General features: G+C 45.1%; 1 protein-coding gene across 1 annotated transcript in view; it reads right to left on the bottom strand.

Annotated features, from left to right (window-relative positions):
* Positions 1-20,810, bottom strand: part of MYOM3 (myomesin 3) — a 145,018-nt gene that overhangs the window by 25,229 nt on the left and 98,979 nt on the right. The window contains exons 19-26 of the mRNA XM_040339383.1: positions 20,600-20,787; positions 18,907-19,033; positions 17,568-17,746; positions 16,050-16,164; positions 15,628-15,784; positions 12,293-12,399; positions 10,667-10,711; positions 7,059-7,195 (exon numbers count right to left, since the gene is read on the bottom strand). Of these exons, the coding sequence (XP_040195317.1) occupies positions 7,059-7,195; positions 10,667-10,711; positions 12,293-12,399; positions 15,628-15,784; positions 16,050-16,164; positions 17,568-17,746; positions 18,907-19,033; positions 20,600-20,787 (1,055 nt within the window). The remainder of the gene's footprint in view (positions 1-7,058; positions 7,196-10,666; positions 10,712-12,292; positions 12,400-15,627; positions 15,785-16,049; positions 16,165-17,567; positions 17,747-18,906; positions 19,034-20,599; positions 20,788-20,810) is intronic.

Below are 20,810 nucleotides of genomic sequence, written 5' to 3'. Positions count from 1 at the left end.
CGTGTCGGTGGCCCCCTATTGTGTATCCTTACTGATCTGTCTGCTAGATGTGTTACGGGTGCTGCAGTTGCCATGTTGGCTTTTTAGGGTTCAAGCCCGCACCAGTTGGGGACAGTGCAGGGCAGGGAGGGGGGTGGGATGGGAGCAATGGTTATGTGTTACTGTTTTGTTTTTTTATTTTTCTTTGCTTTTCTTACCAATGTATATTCTGTTTGAGCAAGACGAATACAGGGGGTGTTTAAGAGTACTGTCACTGTTATACAGGAAGGTGTGGCTGGGTGGCTGTAGAGTGATGGCCGGGAATCCTGGGGTTTCCTATTTTGCATGCCTCGTCCCATGGCCAAGCTAAAGTTATTGACTTGGAATGTCCGTGGGATGAGGGACCCGATCAAGCGTTCTGCGGTCTTCATGGTGCTCAAAAAACAACGGGCAGACATTGTAGCTTTGGTAGAGACACATGCAGAGGGCCTGGCCCAGAGGGCACTGGGGCGGCCTTGGGTGGGCTGGGGATTTCACTCGGTTCACACATCCCACTCCAGGGGGGTCTCCCTGTTAATTGCTAAAACAGTTAATTTTGAACTGCAGGATTCAGTGATAGACCCATTGGGCAGATATATTTTCTTAAAAGCAAAGGTGTATGGGGACCCGCTCTTACTGATGGCATTCTATGTTCCACCTCCGTTCCACTCTACAATATTGATATCTGTTTTGACTTTATGGCCCTGCATGTAGGCGTACCGGCGATTTGGCTGGGGGACTTTAATGAGGTACTGGACCCCTCCCTAGACAGGTTGACGGGGGGCTCGGACCGGGCAGGCAGAAACACGACCCACGAGATTCGCGAGGCTTCTGGCGGATTTCAATCTGGTAGACACATGGAGATATAACCACCCCACGGATAGGGCATACTCCTGCTTCTCGGCCACACACCACTCGATGTCCCGCATCGACTTAATACTAGCATCTACGTCCCTTGTCCCTAGGTTGAGAGGCGCAGGCTTCTCCCCCCGATCCCTCTCGGATCACTGCCCATGTTGGACGGAACTGTCACTGCCCCGGGCCCATCCGCCTCCTGCTTGGCGGCTAAACCCCTTTTGGCTGACCCTGCTCCCGGGAGATGCGGACCTGGCGTCGGAGTGGGAGCGTTTCTTTTCCGACAACTCCGGGTCTGCGTCCCCTCGGGCTGTTTGGGAGGCCTATAAATTGCATGCCCGCATGACAATCTCAGCCCACATAAACACCCTCAAGACCGGTTCTGCTGAGGCCTTGAACAGGGCCTCAGACCTTGCCCTAGCTAAGGAGAGAGAATTCATCACTAACCCGACAGCTGAACTGGCCGCTGACCTTAAGCTATACACCAGGGTAGTAGATCAGTTGCAATACGAAAAGTCAAAACAGAAGCTCTTTTTTCTCAAACAACGGACATTTGAACACGGAGAGAGAGCGGGGAAACTACTAGCGTACTTAATACACTGTGAGGAGAGACCCCCAGTGGTGATTTCCCTGCGCACTCCAGAGGGAGATTTGGTGAGTGACCCAGAACGGGTGGCTGACATGTTCCGCAAATTTTTTTCCTCCCTATATGACACGGTTGCCCCTGAAGGGGACTCCCTGGCAGAAGAGTTTCTGACAGATCTGCGGGTCCCCCGTCTGACCACCTCGCAAGCACAGGCCTTGGAGGAACCACTAAGGGCAGAGGAGATTTCCGCTGCACTGGCTGGCCTCCCAGGGTCCAAAGCGCCGGGATCCGACGGTCTGCCGGCGGAATTTTATACCACATACGCTGACATACTGGTGCCCAGACTCCTTGCCCTCTACGGCTCCATTTTTGACGGCTCCGAGCTCCCGCCCTCAATGAGGGAAGCGACTATAGTTTTGATTCCCAAGCCAGGGAAGGACCCACACCTACCGGAGTCATACCGCCCCATCTCCTTGCTACAAGTAGATATCAAGATTCTGGCTAAGGTGCTATCAGCGCGCCTCAACTCAGTGATCCTTTCCCTGGTGCACACTGACCAGGCAGGGTTCATGCCAGGGCGGAATACCTCCTTTAACCTCAGGAGACTATTCATCAACCTTCAGGCCCAACATGACAATTCCGGCTCTAGAATAGTGGTCGCCCTGGACACAGCCAAGGCGTTTGACTCGGTGGAATGGCGGTACCTCTGGAGATGCCTCGCGGGGTTCTGACTGGGCCCCAAATTTATCCAGTGGGTGAAGCTGCTTTACCAGGCACCAGTGGCTAGAGTCCTGGCCAATGGATGGCCCTCGGCTCGATTCCCTTTGCGGAGGGGCACGCGTCAGGGCTGCCCCCTGTCGCCGTTGCTATATGCGCTGGCGGCGGAGCCCCTGGCAATAGCCATACGAGCACACCCAGGTATAACAAGATTGCGGAGGGGCGGGGTGGAGGAAAGAATTAGCACCTACGCGGACGACACGCTTTTGTACCTGGACGACTCTACTGACTCTCTCTCCGTGGTTCTGGCCCTGATAGAGCGCTTCGGCGCCTTCTCGGGTCTCCGAATCAACTGGGACAAGTCCCAAATACTCCCTCTTGATAGCTACCCGGTGAGTGCGGATAGGGCCCTCCTCCCTTTGCAGAGAGTTGCCGAAATTAAATATCTGGGGGTCCGAGTCACCAGAGACCCGGCAGACTATGTCCCACTGAACGACATGATTAAACAGAGGACCCAGGCCTGGGCTCGACTCCCACTGGGAGTCATGGGCCGTATAAATCTTGTGAAAATGGTCTTATTGCCTAAGATCTTGTACATGGTGTGGCACTCACCGGTCTATCTGGTATCTGATGTTTTAGACTGATGGAAACTCTCCTTAAACCATTTGTTTGGGGCGCCGCGAGACATAAACTCCCATGGCATAGACTTAAGAACCCGACCGACCTGGCTGGCCTGGCACTGCCCGACTTAAATGCGTATTATTTGGCTGCCCAGCTGTCACAGCTTTTCCACGTAGACAAGGTGGACAGGACTCGGTTCCTTCGCCTTCTGTGCCCAGCATGGACCCAACCGACAGAAGACCCCTTAGTAGTAATAGCGGGGGGGACTAGACCGTCAGGGGACCGACATTCCCTCCTGTTCCACTACAGGAGGGTGTGGAGTGTGGTCTCGACCAGACTTGCCATCTCGTCCCCGCATGGCTACACCTCCCTGTGGCACAACGCTGCCCTCCCGGAGATGGAGCTCATTCGGGATTCTACAGTGTGGAGCTCTGGGGGAATATACACTCTAATGCACATCACCAGAGGCGGCAAACTGAAATCTTTTGACGTATTGCAAGCTGAATACAACTTACCTGACCATATGCTATTTCGATACGCACAGCTCCGACACGCCTTTCGGGCCCAGTTCCCACAAGACGACTTAGTGTTGGCTGACAACCCTCTTATGGCAGCAATTAAATACCCCGACCCCAAGAAGTTGATCACTCAGTTCCACACCATGATTACACTACCGAGCGCGACAGTGTCGGCCTATGCTCTGAAACCTAGGTGGGAGCGGGAGGTGGGCTCCATGGAGGATGATGAATGGAGCGATGCTCTGGATGCCTGTAAGCTCGTGTCCCCAAAACTATCGGATCGCCTTACACAAACCTTTATTATCAACAGGTCCTATCTTACGCCCCTCAGAGTTTCCAAATACAGAAGGGACTTCCCTGCCACTTGCCCAATGTGCGGCCAGAACACGGGTACCTTCTTTCACCTAATATGGGAATGTACTAAGATCCAGGCCTTCTGGGAACAGGTGGTGAAATTCCTGCACGATAAGATGGGGTCCCCCATTACCCTGCAGCCGAAGTCATGCCTGCTGGGGATCTTTCCAAATACTGAATTGAACAAGTTCGTCAAAATATTTTTGCATGAAACACTCTTTGCAGCCCGGAAGGTCATAGCGAGGGTGTGGATGAGACCAGACCCCCCGAAACTCTCTCACTGGCTGGTGGAAGTCAACACGGTCCTACCATACAAAAAACTGGTTTATTCACACAGGGGCTGTCCCCAAAAGTACGAGAAAATATGGGATAAATGGCTGAAGTCGCATGCAACCTGTGTGTAGGGATTTCTGAGGGATGCGGAGGGATCTATTGCCCGGGGTGGAACCAGGAGGAGGAGGTAGGGACTCGGGGGTGGCTAGTTAGACTGTCTGTCAGCAGTGGGTCGTAGCATCAGAGAGCCCCAGAGTACACACCAATGCATTCTCTGTATTCCCTTACTGTTTTGTTCATGTGTTTCTCCGAGAATGTTCTTAACTTACTGTGAAATATACGCTGCATGTATACCCTGTATGATGAAGTTTTGCTCAATAAACAGATTCCCCAGTGACGTAGCAGAGGGTGCGTCAGAGGGTGCGGGGTCATGTGACGGGTGGCCCTGCCTCCCCTATATAATTAATGTCACAGCTTCAGCGCGTCATTCGCTGGGCTGTGTCCAGCGGTGAGAGGAGGTCGGCTATGCTGCGCTCTGGATGGATGGATCTTCTCATCGCTGGAGATCACCCGCACCCGTCGCTGGATCACTCGCACCCGTCGCTGGATCTTCTCATCGCTGGAGATCACCCGCACCCGTCGCTGGATCAGGACAACGTTGGAGCAGGAAGCCGGGAACGAGTGGATTATCACTGCTGGAGATTTTTTTTTTTTATTAATAAAGGACTGTTTTCTACGGTGTGTGTGTGTGTTTTTTTTACAATAATTTACACTTCCTTCGTGAAATGGTAGGGGTACAGTGTACCCCATTACCATTTCACACAGGGGGGGGGACAGGATTGGGGGTCCCCTTTGTTAAAGGGGTCTTCCAGATTCTGATAAGCCCCCTGTCCGCATACCCCCACAACCACCAGGCAAGGGTTGTGGGGATGAGACCCTTGTCCCCATCAACATGGGGACAAGGTGCTTTGGGGGCACCCCAAAGCACCCTCCCAATGTTGAGGGCATGTGGCCTGGTGCAGTTCAGGAGAGGGGGGGGCCGCACTCTGTTCCCCCCTCTTTTCTGCGGCCGGCCAGGTCAACGTGCTCGGATAACGGGTCTGGTTATGGATATTTAGGGGGAACCCCACGTCATTTATTTTTTTAAATTGACGGCGGGGTTCCCCTTAATATCCATACCAGACCTAAAGGGTCTGGTTATTGAATTTGGGGGGACCTCCGCGCATTTTTTTCCCCAGAACTCCGAACCCGGACCCAAACTTTCAGCAATTATTCGGGTTCGGGTCCGGGTTCGGGAAAAACCCAAAGTCCGTACCGAACCCGAACTTTACAGTTCATTTGTATTATAATTAGTGTGTGGAGGGAGTTAAAAATGGATTTAGGAGGTTTCCACCATCATACAATACACACAGAGGTCTTGGGTTCTACTTCCAGTAGTGTGATCATTTTAATATATTTGCAACTGTATATGGTGGATTTATTTGTGAAACTGAAAAAGTCCAAGATTGATGATGGGGTGCCACCATCATTATTATATTGCTATTAGACTTTGAAATTTGCAATTAGAAAGTTTTTATTTTTTCATTTTTGTATTCATTGGTAGTGCACATTATTGGTTCCCTGGAGAGGGTTTCACCATTAATAATACACTAGAATTGCATATGGTAAAAAAAGGTTCCCCTTATCTTCTGTAGGATTACTTTTAGGTTTGTGGTTACTATTACTAATTTCATTGTTGTTTTACTGTATATTGAAAAATTTTCTTTTTAAAGGGTATATCATTGATTACCCTAAAAGAGCATTTCACCATCAATAACACACTAGTGTTGCATATGGTATAAAAGATTTCTATTTTTTAAATGCTTTAAGTGCCCCTTTCATGCTTAAAACCAGGATAAATGTTTTGAAAATACTGTTGGAAGAAAATTTAAATGTAGTGTACTTTCCTTTCTTCTGGCTTCTGTCCTTCTATTCTGACCTAGACAGGAGTTAGATTATCCCCTTTCCAGCCAGGGAATATAGACTACTTTAAATTCCACTGATAGCACACTTCCAACACTGTGTTAAGCCTTGTACACACGACCGAGGAACTCGACGGGCGAAACACATCGTTTTCCTCGTCGAGTTCCTTGTTAGGCTGTCGAGGAACTCGACAAGGCAAGTTTCTCCATTCCCGTCGAGGAAAAAGAAGACATGCTCTTTTTTTGGCTCGACGGGATCCTCGACAGTTTCCTCATTGAAAAATTTACACACGACCGGTTTTCTCGGCAAAAAAAAAAATCCCAGGAAGTTTCTTGCTGGTTTTTGCTGACAAACTCGGTCGTGTGTACGAGGCTTAAGATTTGAAGAGCTCACCAATCCCAGGATCTTGTTGGCAGGAGGAAAAGGGAGAATAATATATTTTTTTCCCCCATTCGGATGTTAAAAAAAAAATAAGCTTATTCTGCCTTTAAAGTGGATGTAAACCCTCCATATACCCAGTGAAGTGAACAGCCTCAGATGATACACAGAGATTAAACAAATCTCCCTACATAAGTTTTACATGTATATCTGTTGTCTTCATCTGTATATATCCTTTAGAAAGTGCACATCCTGTTACAAATTTTCTCTTCCTGTTCTGCACTGGGAATGGATTATTGTCATACAGCTGTTTGGAGGAAAGGCACACACCCCCTTCTCCACATTGGCAAAGGAAGGAAGAAATGTGCAGAGCTATGCTGTGAGACGGCAAGCTGTCTGCTAATCTATTTATAGCAACCTCCCACAACACAAATTTCAGGCTGCTTTTATCTCCTGTGTCAGAGGACTTGTCAGAAGTTATCAGACTGAAAACAGAGCTATGGAGCAGGAAAAAGCCACGGGACTCCGTGGTTTGGAGAGAGATAAGAAAACACTGCAGATATATGTGCCCAGCTTAAATTTCATGAATCGGGTTTACATCCACTTTAAGGGAAGAGGAGCGGGGCCAGGGACCCACGTAAAAAAGTTGGCCTAAGTATAAACGCCAAAACTTTATGCAATAAAGCAATGTGAACTTGAAAAAAATGTTGTACTATTGCCTATACTGATTACTTATATACTTTATTATGATTCTAAATATTGGACAAACATATTACCGGTGTATTTTGGATGACTTTGTCATTAAGAATCATCTCCAAATTTGCATCAGAGGACAGTTTTTCTACTTGTAACCAGAGGCGCACGTCCCCATTCTCCAGTACTTCCACATTCCAGCCTGAGATTTTCTGTATCACTAAATAAATAGACATTCAAATATTTAAACTTCTTGATGTGTTTGCAACATTCATATCAACGATATCTACATTCTTGGTGTGTTTGCATTGATGTGGTTCAACAGCACAATTATTTGTTTGTTAAACCTGCATATGTTTAAAGATGAAATATGAGCAAAAACTACTTCTGTACGTTTGCACAGTAAATGAAGTGTGCCATATCTCTGGCTGCGGCAGAGGACAATATAATGTTTACTTTTATCTGGTCATTGCTGAATGTCCAGGGCTGAAACTTATCGTTTCGGTTGTAGTATAGAGATCACAGGAGGTTGTTCTCTCTGCACCTCCTCCATTTATAAAAAGCCTTGCATTCTTTTAAAAAAATGCAAGGCGATCTGTGATTGATGGAGGGGAGATCCTGACATTCATCTGCACTTCCTCCTCTAAGAACATCCAGAAGCTGATTTAATCACTTACTAAATATGCAGATTCTTTATTTATCTTTAATCCTTGTCTATGTTTCAGTTTAAACTGGTGCCATCATCACGGCCCCAGGTTTCCTGTTTTAGGGAAGCTCCTTTTTCACTTTAAGTGTCTTATGGAGTCACCCTTCCATGCATGGACTAGAGTTGCGTTGCCTTGCACTGTGTGCATCAATATACACTATATTGGCAAAAGTATTGGGACACCTGCCTTTACACGCACATGAACTTTAATGGCATCTCAGTCTTAGTCCGTAGGGTTCAATATTGGGTTGGCCCACCCTTTGCAGCTATAAAAGCTTAAACTATTTTAGGAACTGTCTACAAGGTTTAGGAGTGTGTCTATGGCAATGTTTGACTATTCTTCCAGAAGCGCATTTGTGAGGTCAGGCACTGATGTAGACGAGAAGGTCTGGCTCGCAGTCTCCATTTCAATTCATCCCAAAGGTGTTCTATCGGGTTGAGGTCATGTTGGAACAGGAAGGGGCCATCCCCAAACTGTTCCCACAAAGTTGGGAGCATGAAATTGTCCAAATTGTCTTAGTATGCTGATGCCTTAAGAGTTCCCTTCACTGGAACTAAGGGGCCAATCCCAACCCCTGAAAAACAACCCCACACCATAATGATTTGTACCAGTTCACAAAAATAGGTCCATAAAGACATGGAGGAGCGAGTATGGGGGGAAGAAACTTGACTGGTCTGCACAGAGTCCTGACCTCAACCTAGCACACCTTTGGGAGACTGTGAGCCAGACCTTCTCGTCCAACATCAGTGCCTGACCTCACAAATGCATTTCAAAAACATTCCCATAGACACACTCCTAAACCTTGTGGACAACCTTCCCAGAAGAGTTGAAGCTGTCATAGCTGCAAAGGGTGGACCAACTCCATATTGAACCCTATGGACTAAGACTGGGATGCCATTAAAGTTCATGTGTGTGTAAAGGCAGGTGTTCCAATATAGTGTATACACACAGAGCCCTGTAGCATACGATGGTAAGATACTCCCCTACTCCTCCCTCCTCCTCCCTTCTCAAAGCCAACAGAATGATTCCAAACTGTACTGTCTACTGTTACTCTTTCCTGTGAAGACTGGAAGTTCTGGGACGCAGCAATCAGAAAACAGGAACCAGAAGCATTGCAATTTGTAAACTGGTAAGTATTTTAAATTTTACTCAGGAATGTTTATTTTATTGTGCTCAGTGTGTTAAAGAGGAAGTAAACCCTGATGGGTGTTACTTCCTCTTTGTTTACCTGTAAAGGTAAAGCATAATGGGCTACTATGCATCGCATAGTAGCCCATTATGTGACACTTACCTGCAGGAGAAGCCTGCGATGTCCCCGTCTTCCTCGCTAGTAGCGAGCGGGCATTCTTCAACCCTCTTCCTCCCGAACTCCAGCTCTGTGACTTCCTGGTGTCACGTGACGTCACTGCGCTCGGGAGCCGCCTTTAACGGCATGACCTGAGATAGAAATGGCACAGCGCATGCGCAGGAGAAATCGCTGTATGGCGATTTGCAAATATCTCCTAGACCAGGAATGGGCAAACTACAGCCCGCGGGCCATATACGGCCCGGCGGACCTTTTAATCCAGCCCGCGGAGCAGGGCGGAAAACTGACCGAGGTTTTTTTTGTTTTTTTTTCACCACCGCCGCTGTGTGTCTGTGTCAGGAGCAGTTCATTCATAGAGGGAGCCGGAGCGCCGCCCCCTCTGGCTCTCGCACAGCCACTAAAATATATAGATTCATGCATTGTATGAATCTATATATTTTCGCCGCTGCCGCCCCCTATTCAGCTGGCTGGATGTTGAGCGCCAGACAGCTGAATAACGGCAGCTGGTTGGCAGTGTGGAAGTGCCTATCAGAGCCAGCCCTGAGGCTGTAGTCGGCTTCCTGAATGCTTATCCTCGGGACGTACTGGCGGTGCGTTCCTTGGATAAGACTGAAAGACTGACAGGCATCTCAGCCAATCTGATTCTGGTAATCGGTAACCTGATTGGCTGAAGCAGAAACGAGGGCGGGACGATGGACTGGACGAGGGACATTGAGGGATGGTAGAAGCACGGCTGACCCCAGAAAGGTAAGTGCCGGGGGGGGGGGCATTTTACAGGTCACAGTGGCAGAATGGGGGAACAGTAGCTACAATTGCGGGGCACAGTGGCTACAATTGATGGGCACAGTGGCGACAATTGATGGGCACAGTGGCGACAATTGCAGGGCACAGTGGCTACAATTGGGGGGCACAGTGGCGACAATTGATGGGCCCAGTGGTAACAATTGATGGCACAGTGGTGACAATTGATGGGCACAGTGGTGACAATTGATGGCAAAGTGGTGACAATTGATGGCATGGCATAGTGGTGGCAATTGGTGGCAAAGTGGTGACAATTGATGGCATGGCACAGTGGTGACAATTGATGGCAAAGTGGCTGTGTTTGATGGCATAGCACAGTGACTGTGTTTGATGGCATGGCATAGTGGTGACAATTGATGGCACAGTGGCTGCGTTTGATGGCATGGCACAGTGGCTGCGTTTGATGGCATGGCACAGTGACTGCATTTGATTTAATTTATATGAATTCACGCATACACACTGTCCATCTACTCTTGGTCCGGCCCCCGGGTCCAATATATGAACCCATTGCGGCCCTCGAGTCAAAAAGTTTGCCCACCCCTGTCCTAGACCGTGCAGGTCTGGGAGATATTTCAAGCACCTACAGGAAAGCCTTAATCTAGGCCTACCTGTAAGTTAAAGTGGTTGTAAAGGGTTTACAACCACTTTAAGCTATATAATGCTGGGGATTTATTACTACTTGAATGAATTGTCACCTTTTGCTAATTGAAGCAATGTTGCTTTGTACAGTAATTACATTAACCAAAAAGTGATCAAAAGATTTAGCAGCACCTATATCTTAACCTGGTTTACAGGCTCAGGCAACACTTATTTTTTTTTAAAAACTTTATTCTGATGTTTTTTCCCTTGTTGACCACACACACCAAATACCACTTACGTGGATGTCGTACATCATGGCTTTTGCGCATCAGTTCCTCTAGTTCTAACAAGAAAACAAAAGTATAGTTATAAAGATATGTAGTACTTATAATAACAGTAGATTTACAACACTGTTGGTTATTGGCAGGGCTTTTTTTTGTTTTAGCGGAGGTGCTCATACTAACCTGTCCTGCCTTCAATGCACCACCAAACACGTCCCCACTTCCCAAACATCATCCCCCTCCACTCCCTTTTTGTGTCACGATACAAACAAAAATACCAATATTATAAGCAAAAAGAGATCTTGCTCACAAGCTATTTATAAAATGTCCCTTTCACAATACAGCAGTCTATGGTATAAAACACAGATTTACAACTCCAAAAGAACATCAGCCCTCACATTCTATTATATTAGAGATCATGATTATGCAATACTCTGAGGTGCCCACAACATAATGTAAAACATGACCCAAATATATTATCAAAGCGTCAAAATATAATAGTGCCCCAATATGGCGCAATGCCACAACACAATATGATACTGTGCTCACGCTGTACCAGAAGCCCCATTAAAAAAATATTTCCACTAATAATCCCTGATGGTGTAGTGGGTAGCCCCCACCAAATTAACAATCCTTGGTGGTCTAGTGAAGAACAGATACATACAGTATATAAAATGAGGCTGTGTGGAATAGAGAATGTACAAGAGAGTGCGCAGAATGAAGTGGCATAATATAGGGAACATAGAACAGCTTACAGAATGAGCTGGCGTGAAAAAGGAAGGGTAGGACAATTCTAATAGAATAAGGCCCTTTTCACACATGCAGGCCGTTCGTCTGTTTTTCATCTCTTCGTTGATGGATGAAAAATGGAAATTAATGCATCTCTATGAAAAAACTGATGTAAATGGATGATCATTTTCATCCGCTACCGTAAACATCAATTTTTTTGAATTTGTACTTGATATTTATGCATAGCTCCCAACTGTCCCTGATTTCGAGGGACTGTCCCTGATTTGGAGCAATGTCCCTCTGTCCCTCTTTCCTCCTCATTTGTCCCTCATTTTGGTCTGAACTATATAGATGTATATAAAATGTACTTTTTATCTATCAAGTGCTAAACCTTTCATCTGATTTCTAAATTGCTCCATTTGTAAATTCCAAAAGCCAATATAAAGGAATAGTAGTGGTAAAAAAAAAAAACACTTGTGGGTTTAACCAATCTTGTATTTTTGCACAATTCTCCTTTAAGGGGCGTGGCAAGGGGTGTGTCCTATGCTTACATCTTTTGCTGATAGGTGTCCCTCATTCCCATTTAAAAAAGTTGGGAGGTATGTTTATGTTCAACCCCTTGAATTAAAGCTGAAAATCTGCATTTCAAATTCATTTGGATTGTTTTATTTTAATTTTATTCTGGTGGCATACAGAGCCAAATGTATGAAAATTGCTCCCGTGTCCAAATATATATGGACCTAACTGTATTAATGTATACGTCAAACCTAAAAGAAGGGTACATGATCTGAGATCTGTCTCCAAAAGATGGGCTGTTCCTCCAAAAGAGGAATAGTTGTGAGTTTTGCTTCACTGGAAGTGATTTTTTCTTACATTAGAGTTGTATTTTGCAGAATGCATTCAGGATTTCATACCTTCCTTTGTTAGCATGTGACTAGCTGATACTCCATCTGTATTTGGCACTTCAACAGCATAGGTGCCTACATCTTCCTCAGAAGGGTTTGTTAGAATAAGTTTAGACCTATAACAATAAACAACAAAAGGATTTATGTTCCTACTGTTCTTCTTGTCTGTTCTTATAATTGAAGTAAAAAAAAAACTGTATTTGCTTACATAATTAAAGCATATCTATGGTTCAAATGTAAAATCATATTCTTTTCTACATTGTCAATCAATTTTTTCTAGCCTACCTGTTCTAAACAATCTTGATGTTGGTTGTGGTGTGATGCAGCATTCACAGTCCATTGGACACAGGGGAGGGCTGGCAGCCTTAGGCCTGGGGGCAAGTCCAGTCAAGTGGCCCATAGAGCGTGGAAAAGTGATGATCATAAGCGTCCGCACAGAGGTCCCCCTTATATCAGAGTCCGCACAGAGGCCCCCCTTACATCAAAGTCCGCACAGAGGCCCCCCTTACATCAGTGTCCGCACAGAGACCCCCCTTACATCAGAGTCTGCACAGAGGCCCCCCTTACATCAGAGTCCGCACAAAGGCCCCCCTTACATCAGAGTCCGCACAGAGCCTCCCCTTACAGAGTCCGCACAGAGGCCCCCCTTACATCAGAGTCCGCACAGAGCCTCCCCTTACAGAGTCCGCACAGAGGCCCCCCTTACATCAGAGTCCACACAGAGCCTCCCCTTACAGAGTCTGCACAGAGCCCATATACATCAGAGTCCGCACAGACCCCATATACATCAGAGTCCGCACAGACCCCATATACATCCGATCTGATGTAAGGGGTGTTTTGGGAAACTTGATTTAAAGTTGCATGCTGTGGACTATTGTGTAAAGAGGTTCTCTGCTCACCAAAGCCTGCCCCCCCTCCCCTTTAACAAAGTCCACAGAGCACCCCTTTTTATACACTGGGAGGCAGGAGAGACTAGAGAGGGTGAGCTTACCAGGATGGAGGATGAGGCACAGGCAGGCTGTCTGATGCTTTTTTGGGTTCAAACTTCCTGTCCAGTGCCCACACATGCCTGGGAAGTGTGGGCAGGGCAGACTCAGAAGGAGGAGGAGCAGATGAGCTCTGTTTCTCCTTGTGTCTGTGCAGAGAGAGAAGGGGATGTCAGCGCTGGTGTGCGCTGAGGCTGAGCTATGTGTGAGACGAGACATGGCTCAACTCTGCAGCCATCTACCTTGGAGCCGACACAGGCACGGCTGCACTGTGGGAGGTGAGCAGTGACCGTGACCTGTGTTAACAGAGCTCCAGCAGGCATATTCGTGCTCTGCAAAAACAGCATTCGGTAGTGGCGGCCGGTGGCTGTGCATAGTGTCACCAGCCCGGGGAGAGATTTCCATCCTGCCCCCCCTGCCAGCCCTCCCCTGATTGGACAGTGAAAGTATTGGGGAGTTTATGCCGTGTATACACATGTGCTTATAGGCAGAGTATCTACAGTATGCGCCTCTTGTATGAAATGTGTATGTCCAGCAAGCATTTGTTTATTATGGGAGGTGGACAACATAACATGGACTTAGGCCTCGTACACACAACCATTTTCCTCGACAAAATCCATCAAGAAACTTGGTGGCAGAGCTTTTTTGCAGAGGAAAACGGTCGTGTGTATGTTTTTTCATCGAGAAAACTGTCGAGGAACTCGATGAGAAAAAAAGAGAACAAATTCTCTTTTTCCTCGTCGGGAGTCTCAATTTCCTCGTTATGTTCCTCGTCGGGCTGGTTTTCAATGAGAAACACGTTTGTGTGTATGCTTAGAAACCCACGCATGCTCAGAATAAAGTATGAGACGGGAGCGCACCTTTGGTAAAAGTAGCATTTGTAATGTAGATAACACATTTGTCACACTGTAACAGACTGAAAAGTGCAAATCGTCTCTTACCAAACTTTTACTTAAAGTGGAGGTTCACCCGGAAATGCTAATTTTTAACATTAGATTAATGCTCATTTTGTCAAGGGGAATCGGGTAGTTTTTTTAAAATCAAAGCCGTTCTTACCCTTTTAGAGATGCATCTTCTCCGCCGCTTCCGGGTATGAGCTGCGGGACTGGGCGTTCCTATTTGATTGACAGTCTTCCGACAGGCTTCCGACGGTCGCATCTATCGCGTCACGATTTTCCGAAAGTAGCCGAACGTCGGTGCGCAGGCGCCGTATAGAGCCGCACCGACGTTCGGCTTCTTTCGGCTACTCGTGACGCGATAGATGCGACCGTCGGAAGCCTGTCAATCAAGTAGGAACGCCCAGTCCCGAACACCATACCCGCAAGCGGCGGAGAAGATGCATCTCTAAAACGGTAAGTACTGCTCGGATTTTAAAAAAACTACCCGATTCCCATTGACAAAATGAGCATCAATCTAAGGTTAACATTTTTTTTTCGGGTGAACTCCCGCTTTAAAGGGTCACTAAAGGAAAAAAATGTTTTGCCTAAAATTAATGTCTGCAGGGTAGACAGACAGAATAGTGTAATGATTCTGTTAAAAAACAAGTAAATACCTATTAATTTCCTTCATCTATACCACCTCCGGCATTCTAGTTTCTTTTCTCTCATTCACTTCCTGGTTTGCATCATTTGTTCATGTAAGAACTACATTTCCCAGTATGAATTACGGCACGCCCAGTAATTCACACCTCCTTGAAGTCTCTAACACGTAGAGAGCGTACTGCCGCACAGATGTAGTTCCCAGGAGGGGGTGAGCACGTTACTCACCACCGCAGTAAAGCCTCCCATCACGGTGGTGAGTAACAATCAGACAAGCAGGAAGTGAACAGAACAGAGAAGAAATAGAGCAACTTCTGAGCAATAACGAACAATGAGGAAGTGAAAAGAGGAATGTCTGCAGGTAAAGGATGCTTATTATGAAAAAAAATAATTCCTTTACAACCCCTTTAACACGCAGTAACATGAGATTAGCAAAAGCAGCCCCAAGGGTTGTGCCAGTGGAATCGAACTTCCCCTGCGGTCGTACGTGTTGAACGTCACCGTGTTTGAGAACGACGAGATTTGGTCTTGACAGTGTGTACGCAAAGAAAGCTTGTCAAGATTCTCGACAAGCCTAACAAGGAACTCGTTGAGGAAAACGATGTTTCATTTACGACGAGTTCCTAGGTCGTGTGTACGAGGCCATAGAGGTGGAACATTTATTAATGGATATAAATGCAGAAATAGATGTGAGCATAATTCTTAAATTATTATTAAACTATAGTATAATAATAACATCTCTCACTATGGAGAGTATACATAGACATTTCACAGTCAAGTCCTTGGACACAGAACGTAAAATAATTATTATAGTAATTACTTATTTCCATCGGTAGAAATGTCTGTTCTCTCTGAGTCTGGAGCTCCCTTGTAGTCCTTGGACCAGAGGAACTGTGGATTGTCAACTGGCTCTGGGTTTTCAAATGAAAGGTAAATAAATCCTTCCTCGTCTACCCCAACCTCAATTTCATTCGTGCCTGTGGATAAACATTACTTTATTATTTGAACACAAAAGGGTTGTCTTAACAGGAATGCTGCCGTTGGTGTTAGGAAATAGAGCCAATACAAACCATATCAAGCATGGTCTGAAAACAAACATGATGCTTGCTAATAATAACGAAACACGTAAGTACAGGATGTACATTCCAAAAGAAGACAGTATCGGCTTTGTGCAAAAAAAAAAAAAAAAAAAAAATTAAGATTTTTTTAAAAATATATCTACTCGTTTGGTAATGTTCAAACCTTCTTTAGTGACAGGCAACACAGGATCAGATGGGAGAGATGGAATGCCTGGTCCAGATGTGTTAACAGCCAGGACACGGAACTGGTACTTTTTATCTGTTTCCAACTCAGAGATCTAAATCAAAAATGCATAATTTTTCAAATATGACTCTCTCCATTTTGAGATACTTTTCAAAAAAATATTAGTACATTCTACTAGGAAAAATAAATCATATAGTAACTCAGCACTTACTTCACAGTGACATACACTGCTAGAGCTACTTAAAGCTGAACTGTCGCTCTTGCAAAGTTGCAGGCCCATCTCCTACATAGCCCCCAACTGTCCCTGATTTCGAGGGGCTGTCGCCGATTTGGAGCAATGTCCCTCTGTCCCTCTTTCCCCCTCATTTGACCCTCATTTTGGTCTGATCTATATAGTTGTATATAAAATGCACTTTTTATCTTTCAAAACTTTTTTCCCAGTGCTAAATCTTTCACCAAATTCTAAATGGCTGCATTTGTTAATGTTTAAAGCCAATATAAAGGAATAGTAGTGGTAAAAAAATGCCCTTGTGGATTTAATTACCGTATTTATCGGCGCATACCGCGCACTCTTTTCCCCTTAAAATAAGGGGAAAATCGTGGGTGCGCGATATACGCCGATCCCTGGTTCCCGCGCTGTGTTTGAACGCCGCCGCCGCCATATTCCGAGCGCAGTACACTCAGGTACACTCGGCCAGGCTCGGCTCCCCTCGCGGTCATGCCCTGTGCCGCCTCCTAGCCTTTATGCGAAAGGAGCCGAGCGTGGCAGAGCGTGCCCGAGTGTACTGCGCTCGGTATATGTCGGTGGCGGCGTTGAAACACAGCACGGGAATTTCCCTTTCAGGTTGGGGGTGCGCGCTATACGCCGGGGCGCGCTATGCGAAGATAAATACGGTAACTTTTTCCCTGTTAATTCTCCTTTAAGGGGATGTGGCAGGGTGTGTGTCTTATGCCTACATATGTTTGACGGTAGGTGTCCCTCATTCCCATTTTAAAATGTTGGGAGGTATGCTCCTATAATAAACATGCTGTGTGCATTAGCGGCAGCAAGTTAGACTGATGCTTTGTTTCCTGGCAGGAGCAAGCATCACCCAGCCTGTTCCTCCCCAACATGGCTGTCCCTGGCCCATCCCTTTTATTCATTGGATTTTTATTTATTTATTTTTGTTCTTTCAGTTTAGGAATCCACCCATCAAGGCATTATTGTATAACTTCTCCCAAGAGCTAGAGCACTGCTTGCAGTAAGTCTGAGGGCTACTGAGTGGAGTACTGAGGCAAGGATGCTGTGATGTTCTTGGGAAGCTATGTACTGAACACTACCAGCACCTCCCACCATCAGTGATCTGCCTACATTGCATAGAGAAGCTCAAAAACACAGTGATGACATCCATAGGTCTAAAAAAAGGTAAGTTATAAAAATGGAAAGGTTTTATTTAAAAATGTAATAAACATGTTGATACGGGAAGGCAAAATATAAGCATCTTTAATATACAATACCCTCATATGTGATTCCATTGTGGGCTCCTGGTTAATCTTCCTCCATGCCTCAGTGCCCTCCTGACATACTTCTACTATGTAGCCATTGACTGGGCTGCTCCCAATGTATACAGGGGGCTCCCAATGAAGCATCAGTGTGCTATCACGTACTTCTCTACATCGGACATCATAAGGAGGACCTGTTAATGTAAAAACTGTTATTAGAAGCAGTCCTCATATGCTCTGGATGTGATATTTTAGAACGCTGTATAATTAAAAAATGAATTTTCTATTGCTCTGTTTCTAAACTGTATTTATTGCAAACATTCTGCAATTTTTTTACATATTAATACATACCGATCATCAATAACTTAATGACCACAGGTTAAGTGAATAACAATGATTACAGTATCTCATTACGATGGCATCTGGACGTAGTGGCATATATTAAAGCGGAGTTCCGGCCACAATTTCACTTTTTAAATAGAAATACCCCTGTAATACACAAGCTTAATGTATTCTAGTAAAGTTAGTCTGTAAACTAAGGTCCGTTTTTTGTTAGGTTGTTACAGCATTTAGACACTTTATAAAATAGAAATTGACTGGGGCCATCTTAAGTGTGGGCATCATGAAGCCAGACTGTATGACTTCCTGGATTTCAGCCTTGCACATGCTCAGTGCTGCACAAGCAGTGTCAGATCAGGTTTCAGCACCTGTGCTGTCCAAGTCACATGATTCTTCGAGACTGGGGAGTGCACAGACTCCTGGAAAGTTACACCCACTACATTCCCAGGAGTCTCTGCGGTGTAGGTTAGGAAGCATTAGGCACCTAGGTGCAGGAAGTGGGAAGATTAACTATTCTGCCTAGCAACAACACTTTGAAGGCATCTAAAAAAAAAAAAAAAATTCGTAAAGGACTAATGACATTTTTTTTAAAACTACTGATGTAATGTTATATTTATGGGTGGAACTCCACTTTAAGCAGTAAATAAACGTTTCTCTACTTGATGTGGCAGGCTACTGTGTTGAAGAGGACCTGTCCAGTACATATTTGATGATTGTCGAGTCCCTGATTATCAGTGCTGCCTATCAGTGCACATCAGTGCTGCCTATAAGTGTCCATCAGTGTCGCCTATCAGTGCCGCATATCAGTGCTGTCTATCAGTGCCTCCTCATCAGTGCTGCCTATCAGTTCCTCCTCATCAGTGCTCATCCGCCCCTCAGTGGCGTGCGGCCGGAGGCCATATATAGACGGCCTCCCGGCAGATTAGAGCCACCTTGCGGCCGGGTGGCTAGTGGTTAAAGACATTAAGCACACTTTTCATAACAATCTTTCAGAATAAACATATTAATGTATTACCTGGCTCAGTCATGGTCCATTCTTCACATTTATAAAGATCGCTTGGCTCTGACATCTTTCCAACACCAGCCATATTTATTGCTCGAGCACGAAACTCATAAAAATTTCCCTCAGTTAGGCCTTTCACCTGTTAGAAAAAAAAGTTTTCCTAATCACTCGACTGATATTTTCAAATAAGGGTTTAAACTGAAAGATAGGAATAAAAAAAAAAAAAAATCAGTGGTTTATTTATTTTCAAGGGTTGGAAGATAGAAGTAATGATATTCCTCAGCTTTTAGAGTTAAAGCGGAGGTCCAGCTGTAAATTATTTTTTTAAAAGTCAGCAGCTGCAAACACTGTAGCTGCCGACTTTTAATAAGCACACTTACCTGTCCAGGGTGCCCGCGATGTCGGCTGCCCGAGGCCGATCCGTCGATCCGATCGGGTCCGGGCGCCATTCGAAGTAAGGGAAACAGGCAGTGGATAATAGCAATGGTGTGGGGGTAGTGGCGCTGTCTAAATAAAGGCTGATTGTACCCAGAAGTTGGTATGTACCGGACTATATTAACCTCAAAATAGTGTATAACTAGTGGGTCTAAAATATAGTGCCTCCTAGGTTGATAAGTGATGTACCAGTGGTAGAGTGAGTGTAATAACTAACATGAGTGTTGCTATAACCACATGCAGTACATAACGTAAATTAGTGCAAAAAATAGAAATAAATATAAATGCAAAAAATACAAATAAATATAAATGTGGACTGTTGTTATTTATGGATTATTAACCAATACTTTCATTTTTTGGATATATATATTTTTTGGACACTTTTTTTCCAGCATTAGTGCTGTCAGTCACTACCTCATATTATTTTTATTCAACGTTGGTCACATTTATATTTATTTGTATTTTTTGCATTTTTATTTATTTCTATTTTTTGCACTAATTTACGTTATGTACTGCATGTGGTTATAGCAACACTCATGTTAGTTATTACACTCACTCTACCACTGGTACATCACTTATCAACCTAGGAGGCACTATATTTTAGACCCACTAGTTATACACTATTTTGAGGTTAATATAGTCCGGTACATACCAACTTCTGGGTACTATCAGCCTTCATTTAGACAGCGCCACTACCCCCACACCATTGCTATTATTCTCTGTATCCTCTAGGGGATCACATTTTCGGGGGGGCTGCAGTCTCTCACTTTTATTCTTATATTCTTATATTGGATTATACACTTTATGTTTGGTTCATATTAACACTGCTACATATATCCATTTAGTGCTTCCTAAGCGCGGATATTTTACTTTATAAACAGGCAGTGGAGCCTTGCGGCTTCACTGCATGTTTCCTACTGCGCATGCGTGAGTCGCGCGGCTCTTTGTGAATGTCTGGCTGTCTTCTGGGACACACACCAGTCCCAGAAGACAGCACTCCCAAACGTCCCAGAAGACAATGCGAGGAGGAGAAGCCAGAAGATCACCGCGGAATAGGAAGTGGCAGATTAGGACAATCTACCTAGCAACAGCCATTTCTGGTAAGTATAAAATATATTTTTTTCACATTTCATTTTTTGGAGCCTTTTTGTCAAAAAAATTTTTTAGGGTTGACCTCCGCTTTAAGAATACACATTTGCATAATTTTTTTTTTTTAAACCAGAGTTAAGTGTCGCTTTAAGGATCAAAATAGTATTATATGATATCATACCGTATAAACCCTGGAAGGAATTGGGTCACTACTGACATCCCGCCATGACATCTCCATAGAGTCATGCTGATCCAGAAAATATCCCAAAATTTCCTTTCCTGCTGTGAATTTAGGAGCCCTCCAACATATGGTCATTTCATCTTTACCACAATCTAAGAGATCAAAATCATAAGGAGCCGATGGACAATCTAAAAAAGAAAATAATTGTTAG

This window comes from Rana temporaria, chromosome 2 (assembly GCF_905171775.1).
Source record: "Rana temporaria chromosome 2, aRanTem1.1, whole genome shotgun sequence".
Classification (NCBI taxonomy): Eukaryota; Metazoa; Chordata; class Amphibia; order Anura; family Ranidae; genus Rana; species Rana temporaria.
Note: the sequence above shows the minus strand (reverse complement) of the source record. Positions and strands in the feature narration are given on the sequence as shown.